The sequence below is a fragment of the Heterodontus francisci genome, chromosome 18 (assembly GCF_036365525.1).
Source record: "Heterodontus francisci isolate sHetFra1 chromosome 18, sHetFra1.hap1, whole genome shotgun sequence".
Taxonomy (NCBI): domain Eukaryota; kingdom Metazoa; phylum Chordata; class Chondrichthyes; order Heterodontiformes; family Heterodontidae; genus Heterodontus; species Heterodontus francisci.
In genome coordinates, this window is record NC_090388.1 from 51,650,062 (window position 1) to 51,666,741 (window position 16,680).

General features: G+C 48.4%; 1 protein-coding gene across 5 annotated transcripts in view; it reads right to left on the reverse strand.

Annotated features, from left to right (window-relative positions):
* LOC137379865 (polyglutamylase complex subunit TTLL1-like) overlaps positions 1-16,680 on the reverse strand; it is a 101,279-nt gene that overhangs the window by 59,233 nt on the left and 25,366 nt on the right. For all 5 annotated transcript variants that reach the window (XM_068051261.1, XM_068051259.1, XM_068051257.1 and 2 more), the window contains one exon: positions 617-825. In XM_068051261.1, coding sequence (XP_067907362.1) covers positions 617-825 — 209 coding nt within the window. The remainder of the gene's footprint in view (positions 1-616; positions 826-16,680) is intronic.

Sequence of the window (16,680 nt, forward strand, 5' to 3'; positions counted from 1 at the left end):
CCTAGTTGGACTATCTACGTATTGTTTTAAGAAGCCCTCCTGGATGCTCCTTACAAATTCTGCCCCATCCAAGCCCATAGCACTAAGTGAGTCCCAGTCAATATAGGGGAAGTTAAAATCACCCACCACCACAACCCTGTTACCTTTACATCTTTTCAAAATCTGTCCACATGTCTGCTCCTCTACCTCCCACTGGCTGTTGGGAGGCCTGTAGTAAACCCCCAACATCGGGACTGTACCCTTCCTATTCCTGAGCTCCACCCATATTGCCTCGCTGCATGACCCCTCCGAAGTGTCCCCCCGCAGTACAGCTGTGATATTCTCCTTAACCAGTAATGCAACTCCCCCAACCCTTTTACATCCCCCTCTATCCCGCCTGAAGCTTCTAAATCCTGGAACATTTAGCTGCCAATCCTGTCCTTCCCTCAACCAAGTCTCTGTAATAGCAACAACAAGATGAGCAATTGGAATATATATGTTGAAACTTTATCTTACAATTTTTTAGTTTTGATAATTTGGAATTAACACAGATTACTGTTTTATATATACTGTTAAATCAGTTATAATCATTTGCCACTTTGATCCCAAACAACTACAGGATATACAATATGGGTACCTAAGTGAACATATTTGCCATTTTCATCCTTTTCTGCTAGAGGACCTCCCTCTTTTTCGAGCTCTTTGCGATAACGCTTTATGTTTTTAATCATCAAGTCCTTCCTGGTCAGCTCATAATGGTTGGGGAAGTGGTTTACAATCTGATCATCTGAAAGACGGTGGCCATTTTCAACACTGAAGGCATTCCGGATGGTCTGTACACTCATCCTGCATGGTAAAAATAAGACCAGGGAAAAGATTAACGGAATCTCATTTCCTGTTCGGAAATACAAGTAACATAAAATGCCCAAAACGACATTAGGTATACTGCTGTGATAAATGGGAAAATTCACAGTGATACAGAATGTTTATTTCTCATTTTCATGATGTAAGCGACACTGGCAAAGACAATATTTATTGTTCATCCCCAGTTGCCCAAAGAAGGTGGTGATGGGCCACTTCAGTTCCTGTGTTCCCATAAAGACATTAGTGAACCAGTTGGGTTTTTATGACAATCCAACAGCTGATACAAGTCTTTTTTTTTAAATCCATATGTTTTAAACTGAATTCGAATTCTCAAACTTCCAGGGTGGGATTTGAACTAATGTTCTACTGGAACATTAATCCAGGCCTCTGGATTCCATAACCAGTACACTATCATACCCAAAGCATGTTGAAGTTAAGATACATTGTTCGAATAGGACACTATAGCTGATCTTAACCTTGAAATGCTTGACACTCTCACAAAGTGGATAAAAATCTTGACATCCCTGACTCCAATAAACAAACACAAGGAAATTTGATTGCATTCTTTGGAATTATAATCAGGATTATTTTTATAAAATCTTAAGTACTCTACTTGTATAGATATGAATGGTGTGACGAAAATGTACTTTATGTTGAGTGATGATTTTTAATTCATTGGCTGGAAACCTGAACTGAATTTTTTTTTTTAAAAAGAGATAAAATGTGACTTGATGCTGGCAGCTAAAGATGGCTATCCCAAATTGCATTATTATACTTTCCACATTCCAACGCATTGAGATGGAGACAGCAGGCTGGATCTTGTGTGTAGAAAATGGCGGCCGCCCTGCAAGGGGCCCACACCGCCGTGATTCTGCGGCGGGTGGGCACTTAGCATATTGATGGCAGCTGCCACCACCCCCCCCCCCCAATCATGTGGCAGGAGTGGCCCTGGCAACGCTGTGAACGGCGTCACCTGATTCATGAGCAGGTGCCATGTTTAAAAGGCTGCCCGCCCTGCAAACAAAATGCAGAGTTGCCCCCGTCCCCCCATCTATAAAATAATGCAAAGTTTCCCCCCGTCCCCCACCATGTAAACCCTGAATGCACTGTTGACCGCTCCCCCCCCCCATCTATACTCAAAATGCAGCAGTGACCCCTTCCCTCCCCCATCTATACTCTCTCAGAATGCAAAATTGACCCCTTTCCCTTCCCGGTGGCGGTAGCTTCTCTTGGATGGCAAAGTGAAGGTGCGTGAGTGCCGCATGTCGTTCTGAAGATCGGGAATGAATGGGAGGATCATGCCAGATGACATGGTAATGTTTGCAGAGAGGTTATTTAATTATTCTAACTAATGTCCTGTCACAGATTAGCAGAGGGGCCACTATGGAGCTTCCCCGCCACCAGGAAGATTGGGCCCAGCAATCCCAGTGTCGGGTTCCATGGCAACTGCTGTCACTCTGATTCTCCGGCCCACCCCACCACAGAACCCGACGTCGGGCTGAGCACAAGTTCCAGCCCAGCATGTCTGCACAGAACCATCAAGGACAATGACCTGGGGTATCTGAGGGAACCAGCTATCCTCCAATTAGCAAGGCAACAAGGTATTCAACTGGTAAAGATGAACCACTCAAACCTAAACACTTGAAAAATGGGACCCTAGCTGTGAGAAGGGAATTCCTAGACATGGACTACTTAAGTTGCAAGAGGGAATACACTAGTAGTAACAACCATGCTTGAATCACTGGGTGATGGTCATGTGGCAGGCACACCCTTCATGTGCTTAAGGTGGTGTTTTCTCTGCAGTAAGGAGACAAGCAACTAGAATGCTGATGAAAGAAGACCCAAGTGGGGTCCCTCCTTCCATTCCCCCTCTCCAATCCACCTTGCAAGCTTTGAACCCTGTTTGCTGACTGTGACCACCCAGGGATGCTCCTCCTGCTGACAGAGACCCTTAATGAAATCAGCTAAACTATTGTCTCCAGGAGCACCACCAAATCAGCTATCCACACCTTCAAATCGGAAGCCTCAGGACCACCAAAGGAAAGTCCCACGACCACCAAATTCAGCCTGAAACCAGCTGAGTCACCAACCTCCACATTGTCTACCCCTTTTATTTCTCTGGACTCTAATTTGACCAATCTAAACTTCCCCAGCTCTGTAACCTATTTATATGTGTGTGAGAGAACTTTAGTGTGTGGGTGTGTGAAAGTCGGAGCGTATTTTATTATTTTATTTAGATCAGTTTAAGTACAATAAAGCTAACCTCTTTCTTTGTTAAACTCAAGAAAATCTATCCGAATGGTTCTTTTTATGATCACGGTACGTAAATAGTTAAACACTCACCGAATTAGCAAGTATATCCACTTCAAAAAGAAATAAACCTGTTGCAGTCAAACGAGGAGAGGGAAAAGAGGGGAGCCCTTCGACCCTCCTCACCTGATCATAACAATGGATTGAAGGCTACCATTATGATCAACACATCTATAGAGCTTGGTGGTACATTTCTACACAAAGTGGCACTGTGGTACTGTGGTACAGTCTTCCAGAGAGGTTCTTGGGTTTCAACCCATAGGCCTTAATTCTACCAATTGGGTGAATGACCTGATGTCAGGTGATATTCGGGTTGGTGGCACGCACAGGCGATTTTACGAGGAAGAGCCAATTAAGGGCTGGCAGGTGGGCGAGTTGGCCAATTAAGGGTGGTGGGTCGGTCATAGTGACAGCAGCTTGCTGTGATGCGCCATTTTTAAAGTCACATGTACAGCACTCATGGAGGCTGCAGATACAGGCTACACAGGAAAGGATTTATATCAACATAGGCTGCAGAGGAATAGTTTCTTCATGAGGAAGTATCACTCCAGTGAAGCCTCCCTGGATGTGATCCTACAGGCAGCATGGCAAAGGAGAGAAGTCCTGTTTCCAGCAGACACAAAGAAGAGGCCAGCAATCCTAACGAAGAAGGCATGGCTGGTTGTTGCAGAGATAGCCAGTAGCTCAAGGGTGGTTGCAAGAACCTGAATCTACTGCAGGAAGAGATTTAATGACCTGGTGCAGTCTGGAAAGGTCAGTGGAATTTAGAATTGAAAACTGGAATCCCAGCATGAATTAAAAGGCATCTATGAAAGGCCAAGTGGTTGATCCAAATATGCGGCAACACGAGGCACCAACATCCACACTGAGGCTCCCAGTTCACGTGTGCATGAACCCCATGGTCAGTGATGGGAGAATGCTGCATTTAGATAGATGAATAACAGTGCAGCACATTTACAGTGCCTCAGTGTGACCAGCAATGAGTGGGCCTTTAACGCCACTGGAAGCTCCTGATTAAGGGGAGGCACCAGGCTTGGTTGAAGGAGCAGCTGTTTCACTTAAATCATGACTTTCCAGCAGGAACAGCAGTAGATGAGGAAGAGATGGGGCTTCTGCTATACTGGAAAGCTCAGAGGATGCTCCGCCATCTCAGGACACTGCGTCACTTTATTCCAGTGCACCCTCCACCGGCGCAGATACAGTCACTTCGGTGGGCTTTGTTGCATGTGTAGAATGGATGGCACAATCTGGTGCGCACTGCATTGACACAAAGGAGGAGGTAACAGAGACAGTGACAGCTGTGGCCACTTCCTCTCAGAGGAGTGAGGAGAGGCCCAGCAACGTTCAGCTTCATGCAGATGGTGAGTCTCGGATGTCATCAGCAAAGTGGCAGATGCTTCAGCAGCAGTGTCAAATATGTGGACATCTGTCAGTTTCCAGAGGTAGTGCAGTCCCATGCACAAATGATGGAGGAGTCCATGCATGCCATGTATGGTGCCATGTGAGCACAAGGCATCCTCCATTGAGGGAGTGGTGACCGTCATAGAGAGAAACATGGAGCAGAGCACTGAGTGGATTCAGGGCGTGTGCACAGACCTCCACAGCATGGCCTCATCCATGAGATGTATGGAGCAATGGGTTGGCGAGATGGGCCAGCCATGCATCTCCCCATTGCCAGAAGGTGTCACACCACAGGCAACCATAGGAGTGCATGTGTGGTCTGAAAGGGTTGAAGAGCAGGAGGCTGAAGGTAATGGGGCTCCTCTCAAGGTCTTTGATTGCTGAAGGCAGATCCTGGATCCCTTTGATGGTGATACCAGTGAAACATACCGGTCTGATGACTGAGGCGGCCCCTGCATAGATATAGGCGACCTTGAATGTGCGGGTGCTCAGGCACCCAGAGGATGCCATGGCCATCTCATGCACAAGAGCAAGAAAGGCAGCAGGCTGACCCACATCAACTCCAGGCACAGGGTGAGCACCCGTAGAAGTAACCAGAAGTGAGCGTGTAAATGCATGGACTAGAATTTTAGTTTTCACTGGGTGATAATTATTTGTTAAATGTAGAAGCCTTTAATGTGTTCCAAGGGTTAAAGGTCTTGACATAACTTGTGTATTTATTTTTGTGCAGCAGTTGACAGTGGCCAGATGTGGAATCAAATATATGGACTGTCCGTAAAGGTGTGTGCCTTTGTTGACAGAAGGCCTTGGCACATAGTGCTGACAGGCACAGAGATATGGTAAGGGCCTCTTACGAAAGGTCAGCAAGGCCGTGTCTGGGAGAGAACTTCTTGGTTTGGTGGCCCCTTGCACTTGATCTCATGTGAAGCGTTTGCTGATCAGAGAGCTGCGAGTCTCCCTGCCATGAACGTCAATGCCCACTGAGCTGGGCCTTGTGACACCATTTTCATTAAGCGGCGGCTGCTGAGGCATCTTATGCTCATCCTCCTCCTCTGAGAATGCCGCTCACTTAGTGTCTTCCAGCGCTAATCCGCTCTGGAGTGCCAGGTTGTGCAATGCGCAACAGGCGACAATGATGCAGTTTACCTTGGGCTGTGTATTGCAGGGCTCCCCCAGATCTATCGAGGCATCTAAACCTCATCTTCCAAAAGCCAATGGCTTGCTTGATGGTGGGTGGCCCTTGTAGGCAGATGGCAGCGGTTATATGTGTCATCTGCCTGTGTATTGGTGTTGCATATAGGGGTGAGAAGCCATGTCTTCAGTGGATACCTCTTGTCTCCCAAGATCCAGACATGAAGGAATTGGGGTGGCCTGAGCAGCTGAGGCAATTGGGACTGCCAAATGATGTAGGAGTCATGGCAGCACAGCTGCAAGATATGCTTACAGTGTTTGCAAATGACTTGAACATTCAGGGAGTGGAACCCTGTTCACCAAGGTGGCTGACTGCTCTGGGGGGGCCTTGATGGTCACATGAGTACAGTCCATTACCCCCTGCACCTGGTGGAATCCAGCCATGGCCCAGAAGCTGAGTGCTCTCTCTGTCAGTCCAATGGTATATGGCATCCATGACCTCTTTTAAGCAGCGATGGACCGCTGACTGAGAGATGTTATATAGATCTCCAGATGATCCCTGGAATGAACCACAGGTGAAAAAGTTAAGTGCCAACATCACCTTTAATGCTACAGGCGTTGGGTGTCTGCTACTTCTCAATGGTATCAACTCCTGCTTCAGCATACCACATAGCTCTGCCAACACCTGCTTGGAGAGACGCAGACTTCATAGACATCTCCATGACGCTGATCCTCTGGCGGTACACCCTTTGAGATGGGTAGTGTCTTCTGCAACCATGAGGCTGCCCTCTTACCCCCATGTGCCTTCCCTGTCCATGTCCAATGGCTTCCTCAGCTCACTGGAGCTCACATGGTCGTTGCACAGCTGTTCCATGTGGCTGCATCCCCATCTCTGGACCACTTTTCTCCTCACCGGAGGTGTCAAAATCTGAAAAAATTGACCCCATAGCCAAATGAAGTCTCCATTGCGATGAGCTTCTCAAGAACCTGGTCCTGCCTCCAGTTGGGGAGCCAGCCTGACATGGGCACACCACCCCCCACCCCCCCACCACACACAACTACCCCCCCCTCACCCCGCCCCCACCCCCAGCCTCTGGTCCCACTGCCACGCAGCCTGTAAAATTCTGCCCAAAGTTTCTTACTTGAAGACTTCCCCTCTCAGAGAAAACAGCATGAAGCTGGAGAAAAATCACCCAAAATTCGAGCAAGAATGCAAGGTCAAACACACAAGTAAAAAATCAAAAACATTTTCTACAAATTCTGTCTTGCAATACCTAGTAGTCAGCACTGCTCAAATACTCCAGCTGCTTTATGGGAAGCAGGTCTAAACAGTAACAAATGGGGCCTTCAGGAGTCTTGCACACATGCTGGCACATCAGGGTGGAACATGTCCATTGGGTGCATGGTAGGCCTCAGGACTCAATTGTCCTGGGAGTTGATCGTCAATAGATATCAGCTCAGTGGGGACCAGCCATTGTATTGATAGGCACAGATTCTTTTCTCCATGTCTTTCTTTTTAAAAACAGGGATTCATGTAGGGCTATGGTTCATCAGAATGTGGCAGTGCTAAGGGACCTTGCCCAAGTGAGCATTCTTCATGACTGAACCTGGAGAACTGGCAGGCTATTTAACTGTGGCAGGAGGAGAGCTGCACACCGAGACAAACATCAACTGCTGCTGGAGGACTATCAATTCGGTGAGAGACGCCCTTTGGTCTGCCCGAAACCTGCTGATCTTCCAGCACAAAGAGTTGTCCATGACCGAATGTTGCAGACTGGCACATTCCAAGGTCCAGGACTACGTGCTGAGGGACACACTAAAGCTTGGGGCAGCCACAGCAAAGGCTCAATGCGGAAAGACCACAGTGTAAGGTTGCCCCCACCAAGCTGAACTGAGGGGCTGGATTCATGGGAAACCCCTCGAACTGTATCGGGAAAATTTTGTGTGCTGTAAATGTAAAAATGTATATGGCATGACAATGAAATGGAAGGGTTGTGAGGCAACTCATAATTGTATAGAAGGAAACGGATCACTTTTGCATTGTTTGTATTTTTTGACTTGATGCTGTTTTAAACTGTTTGGGAATGTAATTTTTACAGATTTTTATGAATAAAGTATATTTTGGAAATTAAAAAAAAGGAGAGCTAAAGTGGTAAATTACCCCTGTAATTGTTTGAATTGCTACCTATATACAATCCTAGGGAGTTGCTTAAAAATTAAAATGAAACAGAAACTTTTTGTGTTGCATTGTGTGATTGGTTCTAGGTTACTTCAGTACATTTTGCTCCTGCTGGATCTGCACTGTCCTGATGATGTCTTTCCTGCGGAATAACAATTCCACAAAGCAATATGGGCACCACAGCCTCTAAGGTCATCTGACACAATAAAATGTATTTACAAAACTATTGGAGAAACAAAGTACAAACAAAACAAACCTCAGTAACCTTCACAGCTTGTGTGTGACTTCCACCTTTGTTTTTGCTTCTTCACCTTTATTATTGCCCATTTATTCGCAAGATTTTGAATCCTGATCTTTGCCATTTTGATACATTTGGCCATTGTGTTCTATGCTAAGATTCATGAGATAAAGTATGCAGAACCAGAAGAGAAACCTTATTGACATGGTTCTGAATCTATGTGCTGAAACATGATTCTCCTGCCCCTCCCAGCCAAGTCTCTTTCAGTAGAGCGAAGGGTAAATAAAGAAAGCATCACAGTATGTTTTCTGGCTGTCATGGACAGTGTCACAGGAATGGAGTGAGTAATTGGGGGCTGGATAATCAGCTGCAAATCCTTATTGCTGGATCTGTGCCACTTTTGCTTGGAGCTTCCAGACAAGCTTTTAAACTGATCTAACGTATGTTCACCCAAAAAAGGCATAGGCTTCATTGAAATATTATAGTACATTTAGATTAAGCGCATTGTAATTTTTCATCTGTTTAACACACTTTGTGCTCCATTCATCCATCTGTGTTCGGCAAAAGAAAGTTCCATATATATTTTAGGGGCTGAGGCCTTTTAGCATTTATTTGAATTGTCCAGTTTTACAGTAACTTTTTAATACTGGTGTTTGCTTTTTTGGCAATTTGTGCTAAAATATTTTCATCTTATTTTTTGTCACAACAGGACAGAATATTTATGTGGAATTTAAAATAGCTGAATATTGTCTGCCAATTCATTTGAAGTCTGAATGTAATTGAAGCAATTTCCAAGAAGGGTAGAACAGAAGGATCTGAAAAATAAGTCATAAAAAAGCAGCTTTTATAATGAAAACTTCGATGGGAACTCAGTGAAAGAAGGAAGACAAAAGCAACATACTGCGGATGCTGGAAATCTGAAATAAAAACAGAAAATGTTGGAAATACTCAGCAGGTCTGTGGAGAGAGAAACAGAGTTAATGTTTCAGGTCAATGACCTTTCATCAGAACTGGGAAAATGTAGAAATGTAATAGGTTTTAAGCAAGTGAAATGGGGGAGGGTGGAAAAAGAACAAAAGGAAACATCCATGATAGGGTGGAAAAGAGGAGCGATTAAATAACAAAAGAACTGGTGGTGTAGGGCCAAAGTGAGTGGTAATGGGTCAAGTAAAGAAATAAAAGATGTGTCGAGAGGAAGTCTGAATCCAAAAGCAAAAACAAGAGTAAGAACGAAAGATGCAAAGAAAACAAAATAGGGGCAGAGATTATAGTCTGAAATCATTGAACACAATGTTGAGTCCTGAAAGCTATTAAGTGCCTAATCGAAAGATGAGGCGCTGTTCATCAAGCATGTATTGAGCTTCATTGGAATACTACAATAGGCTAAGGGCAGAGAGGTCAGCATGACTGCAAGGTGGAGAATTAAAATGACAAGCGACCAGAAGCTCGGGGTTATGCTTGCAACCTGAATGGAGTTGATCCGCAAAGCGGTTGCTCAAACTATTTACCTGGCAGGGAGAGAGAGACAGAGGGAAATGTCCCGACTCCAAAAAAGTATGCAAAATCTGCTCCGATTGCAGTCAATGGAGGTCGAGGTCAAGGACGTCCTCCAAGAGGTGAAGAGCCAGCAGGCCTCGCTCTTTGCCAAGGAGGCCTCCAAGATCATCTTCCGGTCCAGAGTCCGCTCCATTGAGCAGGATGAGACATGCTCGCGTTACTTCTTCCAAAAGGTACACAGAGAGAGCTCTGTTATCAGCAGCCTGAAGGAAGAAGATGGCTCGGTAACATCTTCGCAATCCGACATATTAAGGATCAGCAAATCCTTTTATGCTGGGCTGTATGACGCGAAGCCCACAGACAGCACAGCCTCCCAGTCCTTCCTGTCATCTATCACAGAGGTCTTAGATGACAGCAGGAGGGAGAGACTGGACAAGCCGTTAACTCTGGACGAGCTGACAAAGGCCGTCGAGTCCTTCGAGACGAGTAAAACTCCCGGAAGCGACGGCTTACCGGTCGAGTTGTACTCGGCCCTGTGGGACTGGGTCGGCCCGGACCTGCTGGAAGTATATGAGAGTATGCTCCTGACCGGCAGCATGTCAGAATCCATGAGGAAAGCCATCATCACCCTCATTTACAAGCGGAAGGGAGAGAGGGCAGAAATCAGAAATTGGCGGCCCATCTCACTGCTTAATGTTGACTACAAGATTCTGTCCAAAGTCATAGCCAGTCGAGTCAAGTCTGCTCTGGAGTTGGTGATCCACCCCGATCAGACCTGTACTGTACCCGGCAGGAAGATCTCTGATAGTCTCGCGCTACTCAGGGATACGATCGCCTACGTGCGGGACAGGAGGGTGGACACCTGCCTCATCAGCCTGGACCAGGAGAAGGCTTTTGACAGGATATCGCACACTTACATGATGGATGTGCTTTCCAAAATGGGGTTTGGGGAGGGAATCTGCAATTGGATCAAACTGCTCTACACAAACATCAGTAGCGCAGTCTCAATCAATGGGTGGGAATCGAAAAGTTTCCCGATTTAATCTGGACTCAGACAGGGCTGTCCTCTCTCCCCGGTCTTGTTTGTTTGCTGCATTGAACCCTTTGCTGAGTCTATTAGGAAGGATGCGAGCATAAGAGGGGTGACAATCCCAGGCAGCGGAGGCACTCAGGTTAAAACCTCCCTGTACATGGATGACATCGCCGTCTTCTGTTTGGATCCGCTGTCTGTGCGCAGACTGATGAACATCTGCGACCAGTTCGAACAGGCCTCGGGAGCCAAAGTTAACCACGGCAAGAGCGAGGCCATGTTCTTTGGGAACTGGGCTGACCGATCCTTTGTCCCCTTCACTGTCAGGTCAGATTACCTGAAGGTGCTGGGGATATGGTTCAGAAGGGCCGGGGCGTGCACCAAAACCTGGGAGGAGCGAGTAGCCAAGTTACAACAAAAGTTGAGCATGTGGGGGCAGCGATCTCTCTCCATTGTGGGTAAGAACCTGGTCATCAGGTGCGAGGCGCTCACGTTGTTGCTGTATGTGGCGCAGGTCTGGCCCATACCCCACTCCTGCGCTGTGGCAGTCACCCGAGCCATTTTCCGCTTCATCTGGGGATCTAAAATGGACCGGGTCCGGAGGGACACGATGTTCAAATCTCTGGATAAGGGCAGGAAAAATGTACCCAACGTGGCCCTCATCCTGATGACCACCTTCGTGTGCGGCTGCATCAAGCTGTGTGTCGACCTCCAGTATGCAAACTCCAAGTGTCACTACGTGCTGAGGTTCTATCTGTCCCCGGTGTTGCGAAGGATGGACCTGGTCACATTGCAGCGGAACGCTCCATGCAGTTGGACCGTGCCGTACCACCTATCCTTCGTGGAGCAGTTACTGCGGGAAAACACCTTTGACCACCGGTCCATCAGGCAGTGGTCTGCACGGAATGTCCTCAAGGCCCTACGGGAAAAGGAGACGGGGGATCCTGTCGGATGGTTCCCCGAGCAGACCGCCAAAGTCATTTGGCAGAATGCCTCATCACCAGAACTTTCAAACAAGCACCAAGATGTAGCTTGGCTGGTGGTGAGAAGGGCCCTCTCCGTCAGATCCTTCCTGCACGCCCGAAGTCTCGCCCCCTCCGCGCAATGCCCCCGCGGTGGCTGTGGTGGGGAAGAGACGGTTGCCCACCTCCTCCTGGAATGTATCTTTGCAAAGCAGGTGTGGAAAGAGATGCAGTGGTTTTTGTCGAGGTTCATCCCAAGCAGCTCTGTAACACAGGAGTCTGTGCTCTACGGGCTGTTCCCAGGGACGCACACCAAGACAAACATCAACTGCTGCTGGAGCCCTTTGGTCTACCCGAAACTTGCTGCTCTTCCAGCGCAAAGAGTTGTCCACCACCGAATGTTGCAGACTGGCACATTCCAAGGTCCAGGACTACGTGCTGAGGGATGCACTAAAGCTTGGGGCAGCCGCAGCAAAGACTCAATGGGAAAAGACCACTGTGTAAGGTCCCCCCACCAAGCTGAACTGAGGGGCTGGATCCATGGGAAACCCCTCGAACTGTATCGTGAATATTTTCATTTGCTGTAAATGTAAAACTGTAATTGTCATGACAAATGTGAAATGGAAGGGTTGTGAAGCAACTCATGATTGTAATGAAGGAAACTGATCTCCCTTGCACTGTTTATATTTTTTGGTGCTGTTTTAAATTGTTTGGCAATGTAATTTTTACAGATTTTTATGAATAAAGTATATTTTGGAAATTTTAAAAAAACTACTTACCTGGCAGGGGAGAAACCATGATCAGTGGCTTTTGATCCTGGGTATGCTTTGAGTAAAATGGCTATAACCAATCTTCGAGCTTCAGTCCAGGGAGTGCGTAACACTGTTCGGGTGGTGGTGAAGGACAAGGAAGGAGATGCACCTGTTGATCGCACCTTCTTCATCAAGAAAATCCTCATCGATTGCTGTGGATTCCAAGCTACGGACATCTTCTGCCTGCAGGACTTCCCCAACAGTGGATATTTCGACGTGACGTTTACAAATGTGACGGGATGCATCAAGTTCCTGAAAGCATTCAAGGAGAAAGGGAACATGGCGCCACTGTCCATCCTCAAAGCGGAGCCACTCTTCATGCTTCCATCACAACGTGACCGGGTGGTGACAATTCACCTCTACAACCCCCATGTTCCTGTCGTGGATGTACTCACCTTCCTCGCCAGGTACGTCGAGGTGGCCGGCAGCAGCACTGATGTCAACGACCCATTTTGGATTTGGAACAGCAAGCGGCAGGTCAAGGTGACCTTGAAGGTCGATGCCAATGGAGCCATCATCCACCCACCCTCCAGCTTTACTATCGGGGGAAGTCGAGGCTTCTGGGTCTACGCTGGACAGCCCAGAGTTTGTCGTACCTGTGGCAAATCTGGTCACGTGACAGCTAACTGCAGCACAGTCGTCTGCAAGAACTGCAAGAAGGAAGGCCATCAGACCAAGGACTGTAAGCAGAGTAAGTGCTGCAACTTGTGCGGTGAGGCAGGCCACCTCTACAAAACCTGCCCCAAACGCTGCCTCAGTTATGCTCAGGCGGCAAGGTCCAAGAAAAGGCCGGGAGAAGGAACGACGAAGGCGTCTGGTGCTGGAAAGGAGACAAGCAACTCTCTCCGCAGTGAGGAAAGTCTACCTGAGAAGGAGAAGAAAGGGGAGGCAGCTGAAACCAGCGACCCAGCACCTACCCTGTGCCCGGAAACCCCTCCTCCACAGACAGAATCAATGGAGGAGGAGGCAGCAGATGGACAAACAGGTCAGTGGCAAGTGGTACAAAGGAAAACCACAAAGAAAAAATGTCCAAAAGCGGAACAGGCCACCACCCAAACCAGTGGCAAGAGGAGGCTACTGTCTGAGACAGACTACAGCAGCTCCTCTTCACTGGACGAGGAAGTGCCGGAACAACGGCACCTTCAAAAGAGGCAGCAGAACTCAAAGGAGCTGGAAGATAAGGCCCCCCAGCTCCCGGGCACTGGAAGCTGTGATGGGCCCAACGCGCCCCAAACCCAAAGCGCCACACCTAGCGACATGCCCAGCGCATCCCAGCTCCGGGACACCGATAGCAATGACACGCGCACCCCAGCTCTGGGAAGCCGGGAGCAGTGATGTTTTCGAGGAGGAACAGAGGGGAACAGCAGAGGACAGCCCAATCCTTGCTGCCTACAAGACCTCCCGATGTCACCCCAGCGGAACAAACCCTGCATGAAAAACCAGGAGGGGTTTCTGAGCCCAACGATCGTGAAACAGCTTGCGAACACTATGGGTATGCAGGAACATCCCGAAGGACTGGGACTAGCAAGAACAAATGGTATGGGAAGCAACAACTAACTTAAAAAAAAGGATATAAAGATTGCTTCAATTAATGTGCATAGCATTAAATCCACTGTGCGATGTGTTTCAACCTTGGATTACCTCGCCAAAGTCAAAGCCGACCTGCTGTTTCTGCAGGAGTGTGGATTACCACATCTCAGCGCCTACAGGCAATGGTTGCGATGGTGGTCCCACGGGCCATCGATCTGGTCAGGGGGTAATGATTCCCGTTCCTCCGGCCTGGGTATTCTGCTGCGGGGAGGTAACTTCAGCATCTCCGAAGTTAAGGAGGTGGTGGGCGGTCGCCTCCTCATAGCAGATGTAATGTACAACAATGATCAACGTGTACGCCCTGGTTCAATGCAGCGAGTGGCTGACCATCTTCCAGCAGTTCCCACTGCTGCTGGCGACGTCCAGGCCGGTCATCCTAGGCGGTGACTTCAACTGCATCATCGATGCAGCTGGATGATCCGGCAGAGATGGCAGCAAACTGGATGCTACGTCCAGATTCCTAATAGAAACAGTAAAAGATACCAAACTGCACGACGTCTTCAGCAAACCTGCAGATGGAGCGCAGCATAGATACGCATGGTCAAGAACGGACGGGTCTGCCTGTTCCAGGATTGACTTCCTGTTTGTGTCCCATGCTGTCACGGTCAGATCCACCGATGTCAAGCCGGTGTTCTTCTCCGACCATTGCTTCTTACTGGCTGACTGTCACTTACAGGACGACCAGCGGGTTGGCAGCGGGATATGGAAGCTCAATGCTACACTGCTAACCCCACAGAATGTTGAGGAACTCAAAAGGGATTACAAAGGTTGGAGGACCGTGAAACCCCTCTTTGAGTCTCCAGTTCACTGGTGGGAGGCGATTAAGGAGAACATCAAGAGGTTCTTTATCTTCAAAGGTGTTCAGAGGGCGAGAAAGAGACAGAAGGAAATGTCCTGACTCCAGAGAAGTTTGCAAAATCTGCCCCGGCTGCAGACAATGGAGGTTGAGGTCAAGGAGGACCTCCATGAGGTGAAGAGCCAGCAGGCCTCACTCTTTGCCACGGAGGCCTCCAAGATCATCTTCCAGTCCAGAGTCTGCTCCATTGAGCAGGATGAGACGTGCTCGCGTTACTTCTTCCAAAAGGTACACACAGAGAGCTCTGTGATCAGCAGCCTGAAGGAAGAGGATGGCTCAGTAACATCTTCGCAGTCCGACATACTAAGGATCAGCAAATCCTTTTATGCTGGGCTGTACGACGTGAAGCCAACAGACAGCACAGCCTCCCAGTCCTTCCTGTCATCTATCACAGAGGTCTTAGATGACAGCATGAGGGAAATACTGGACAAGCCGCTAACTCTGGATGAGCTGACAAAGGCCGTTAAGTCCTTCGGGATGAGTAAAACGCCCGAAAGCGATGGCTTACTGGTTGAGTTGTATTCGGCCCTGTGGGACTGGGTCGGCCCAGACCTGCTGGAAGTATACGAGAGTATGCTCTTGGCCGGCAGCATGTCAGAATCCATGAGGAAAGGCATCATCACCCTCATCTACAAGTGGAAGGGGGAGAGGGCAGAAATCAGAAATTGGCGGCCCATCACACTGCTTCATGTTGACTACAAGATCCTGTCCAAAGTCATAGCCAATCGAGTCAAGTCTGCTCTGGAGTTGGTGATCCATCCTGATCAGACCTGTACTATACCCGGCAGGAAGATCTCTGGTAGTCTCGTGCTACTCAGGGATACGATTGTCTATGTACGGGACAGGAGGGTGGACACCTGCCTCATCAGCCTGGACCAGGAGAAGGCTTTTGACAGGATATCGCACACCTACATGATGGACGTGCTTTCCAAAATGGGGTTTGTGGAGGGAATCTGCAATTGAATCAAACTGCTCTACACAAACATCAGTAGCGCAGTCTCAATCAATGGGTGGGAATCAGAAAGTTTCCCGGTCCAATCTGGAGTCAGACAGGGCTGTCCTCTGTCCCCTGTCTTGTTTGTTTGCTGTATTGAACCCTTTGCTGAGTCTATTAGGAAGGATGCAAGCATAAGAGGGGTGACAATCCCAGGCAGTGGAGGCATTCAGGTTAAAACCTCCCTGTACATGGATGACGTCGCCGATTTCTGCTCGGACCCATGGTCTGTGCGCAGACTGATGAGTATCTGTGACCAGTTCGAACAGGCCTCGGGAGCCAAGTTAACCACGGCAAGAGCGAGGCCATGTTCTTTGGGAACTGGGCCGACCAATCCTTTGTCCCCTTCACCGTCAGGTCAGACTACCTGAAGGTGCTGGGGATATGGTTCAGAAGGGCCGGGGCGTGCACCAAAACCTGGGAGGAGCGAGTAGCCAGGGTGCAACATAAGCTGTGCGTGTTGGAGCAGTGATCTCTCTCCATTATGGGTAAGAACCTGGTCATCAGGTGTGAGGAGCTCACGTTGTTGCTGTACGTGGTGCAGGTCTGGCCCATACCCCACTCCTGCGCTGTGGCGGTCACCCGAGCCATTTTCTGCTTCATCTGGGGATCCAAAATGGACCGGAGGGACACGATGTTCAAACCTCTGGATAAGGGCGGAAAAAATGTACCCAACATCGCCCTCATCCTGATGACCACCTTTGTGTGCGGCTGCATCAAGCTCTGTGTAGACATCCAGTACGCAAACACCAAGTGTCACTACGTGCTGAGGTTCTATCTGTCCCCAGTGTTGCGAAGGATGGGCCTTGTCACATTGCAGCTGAACGCTCCATCCAG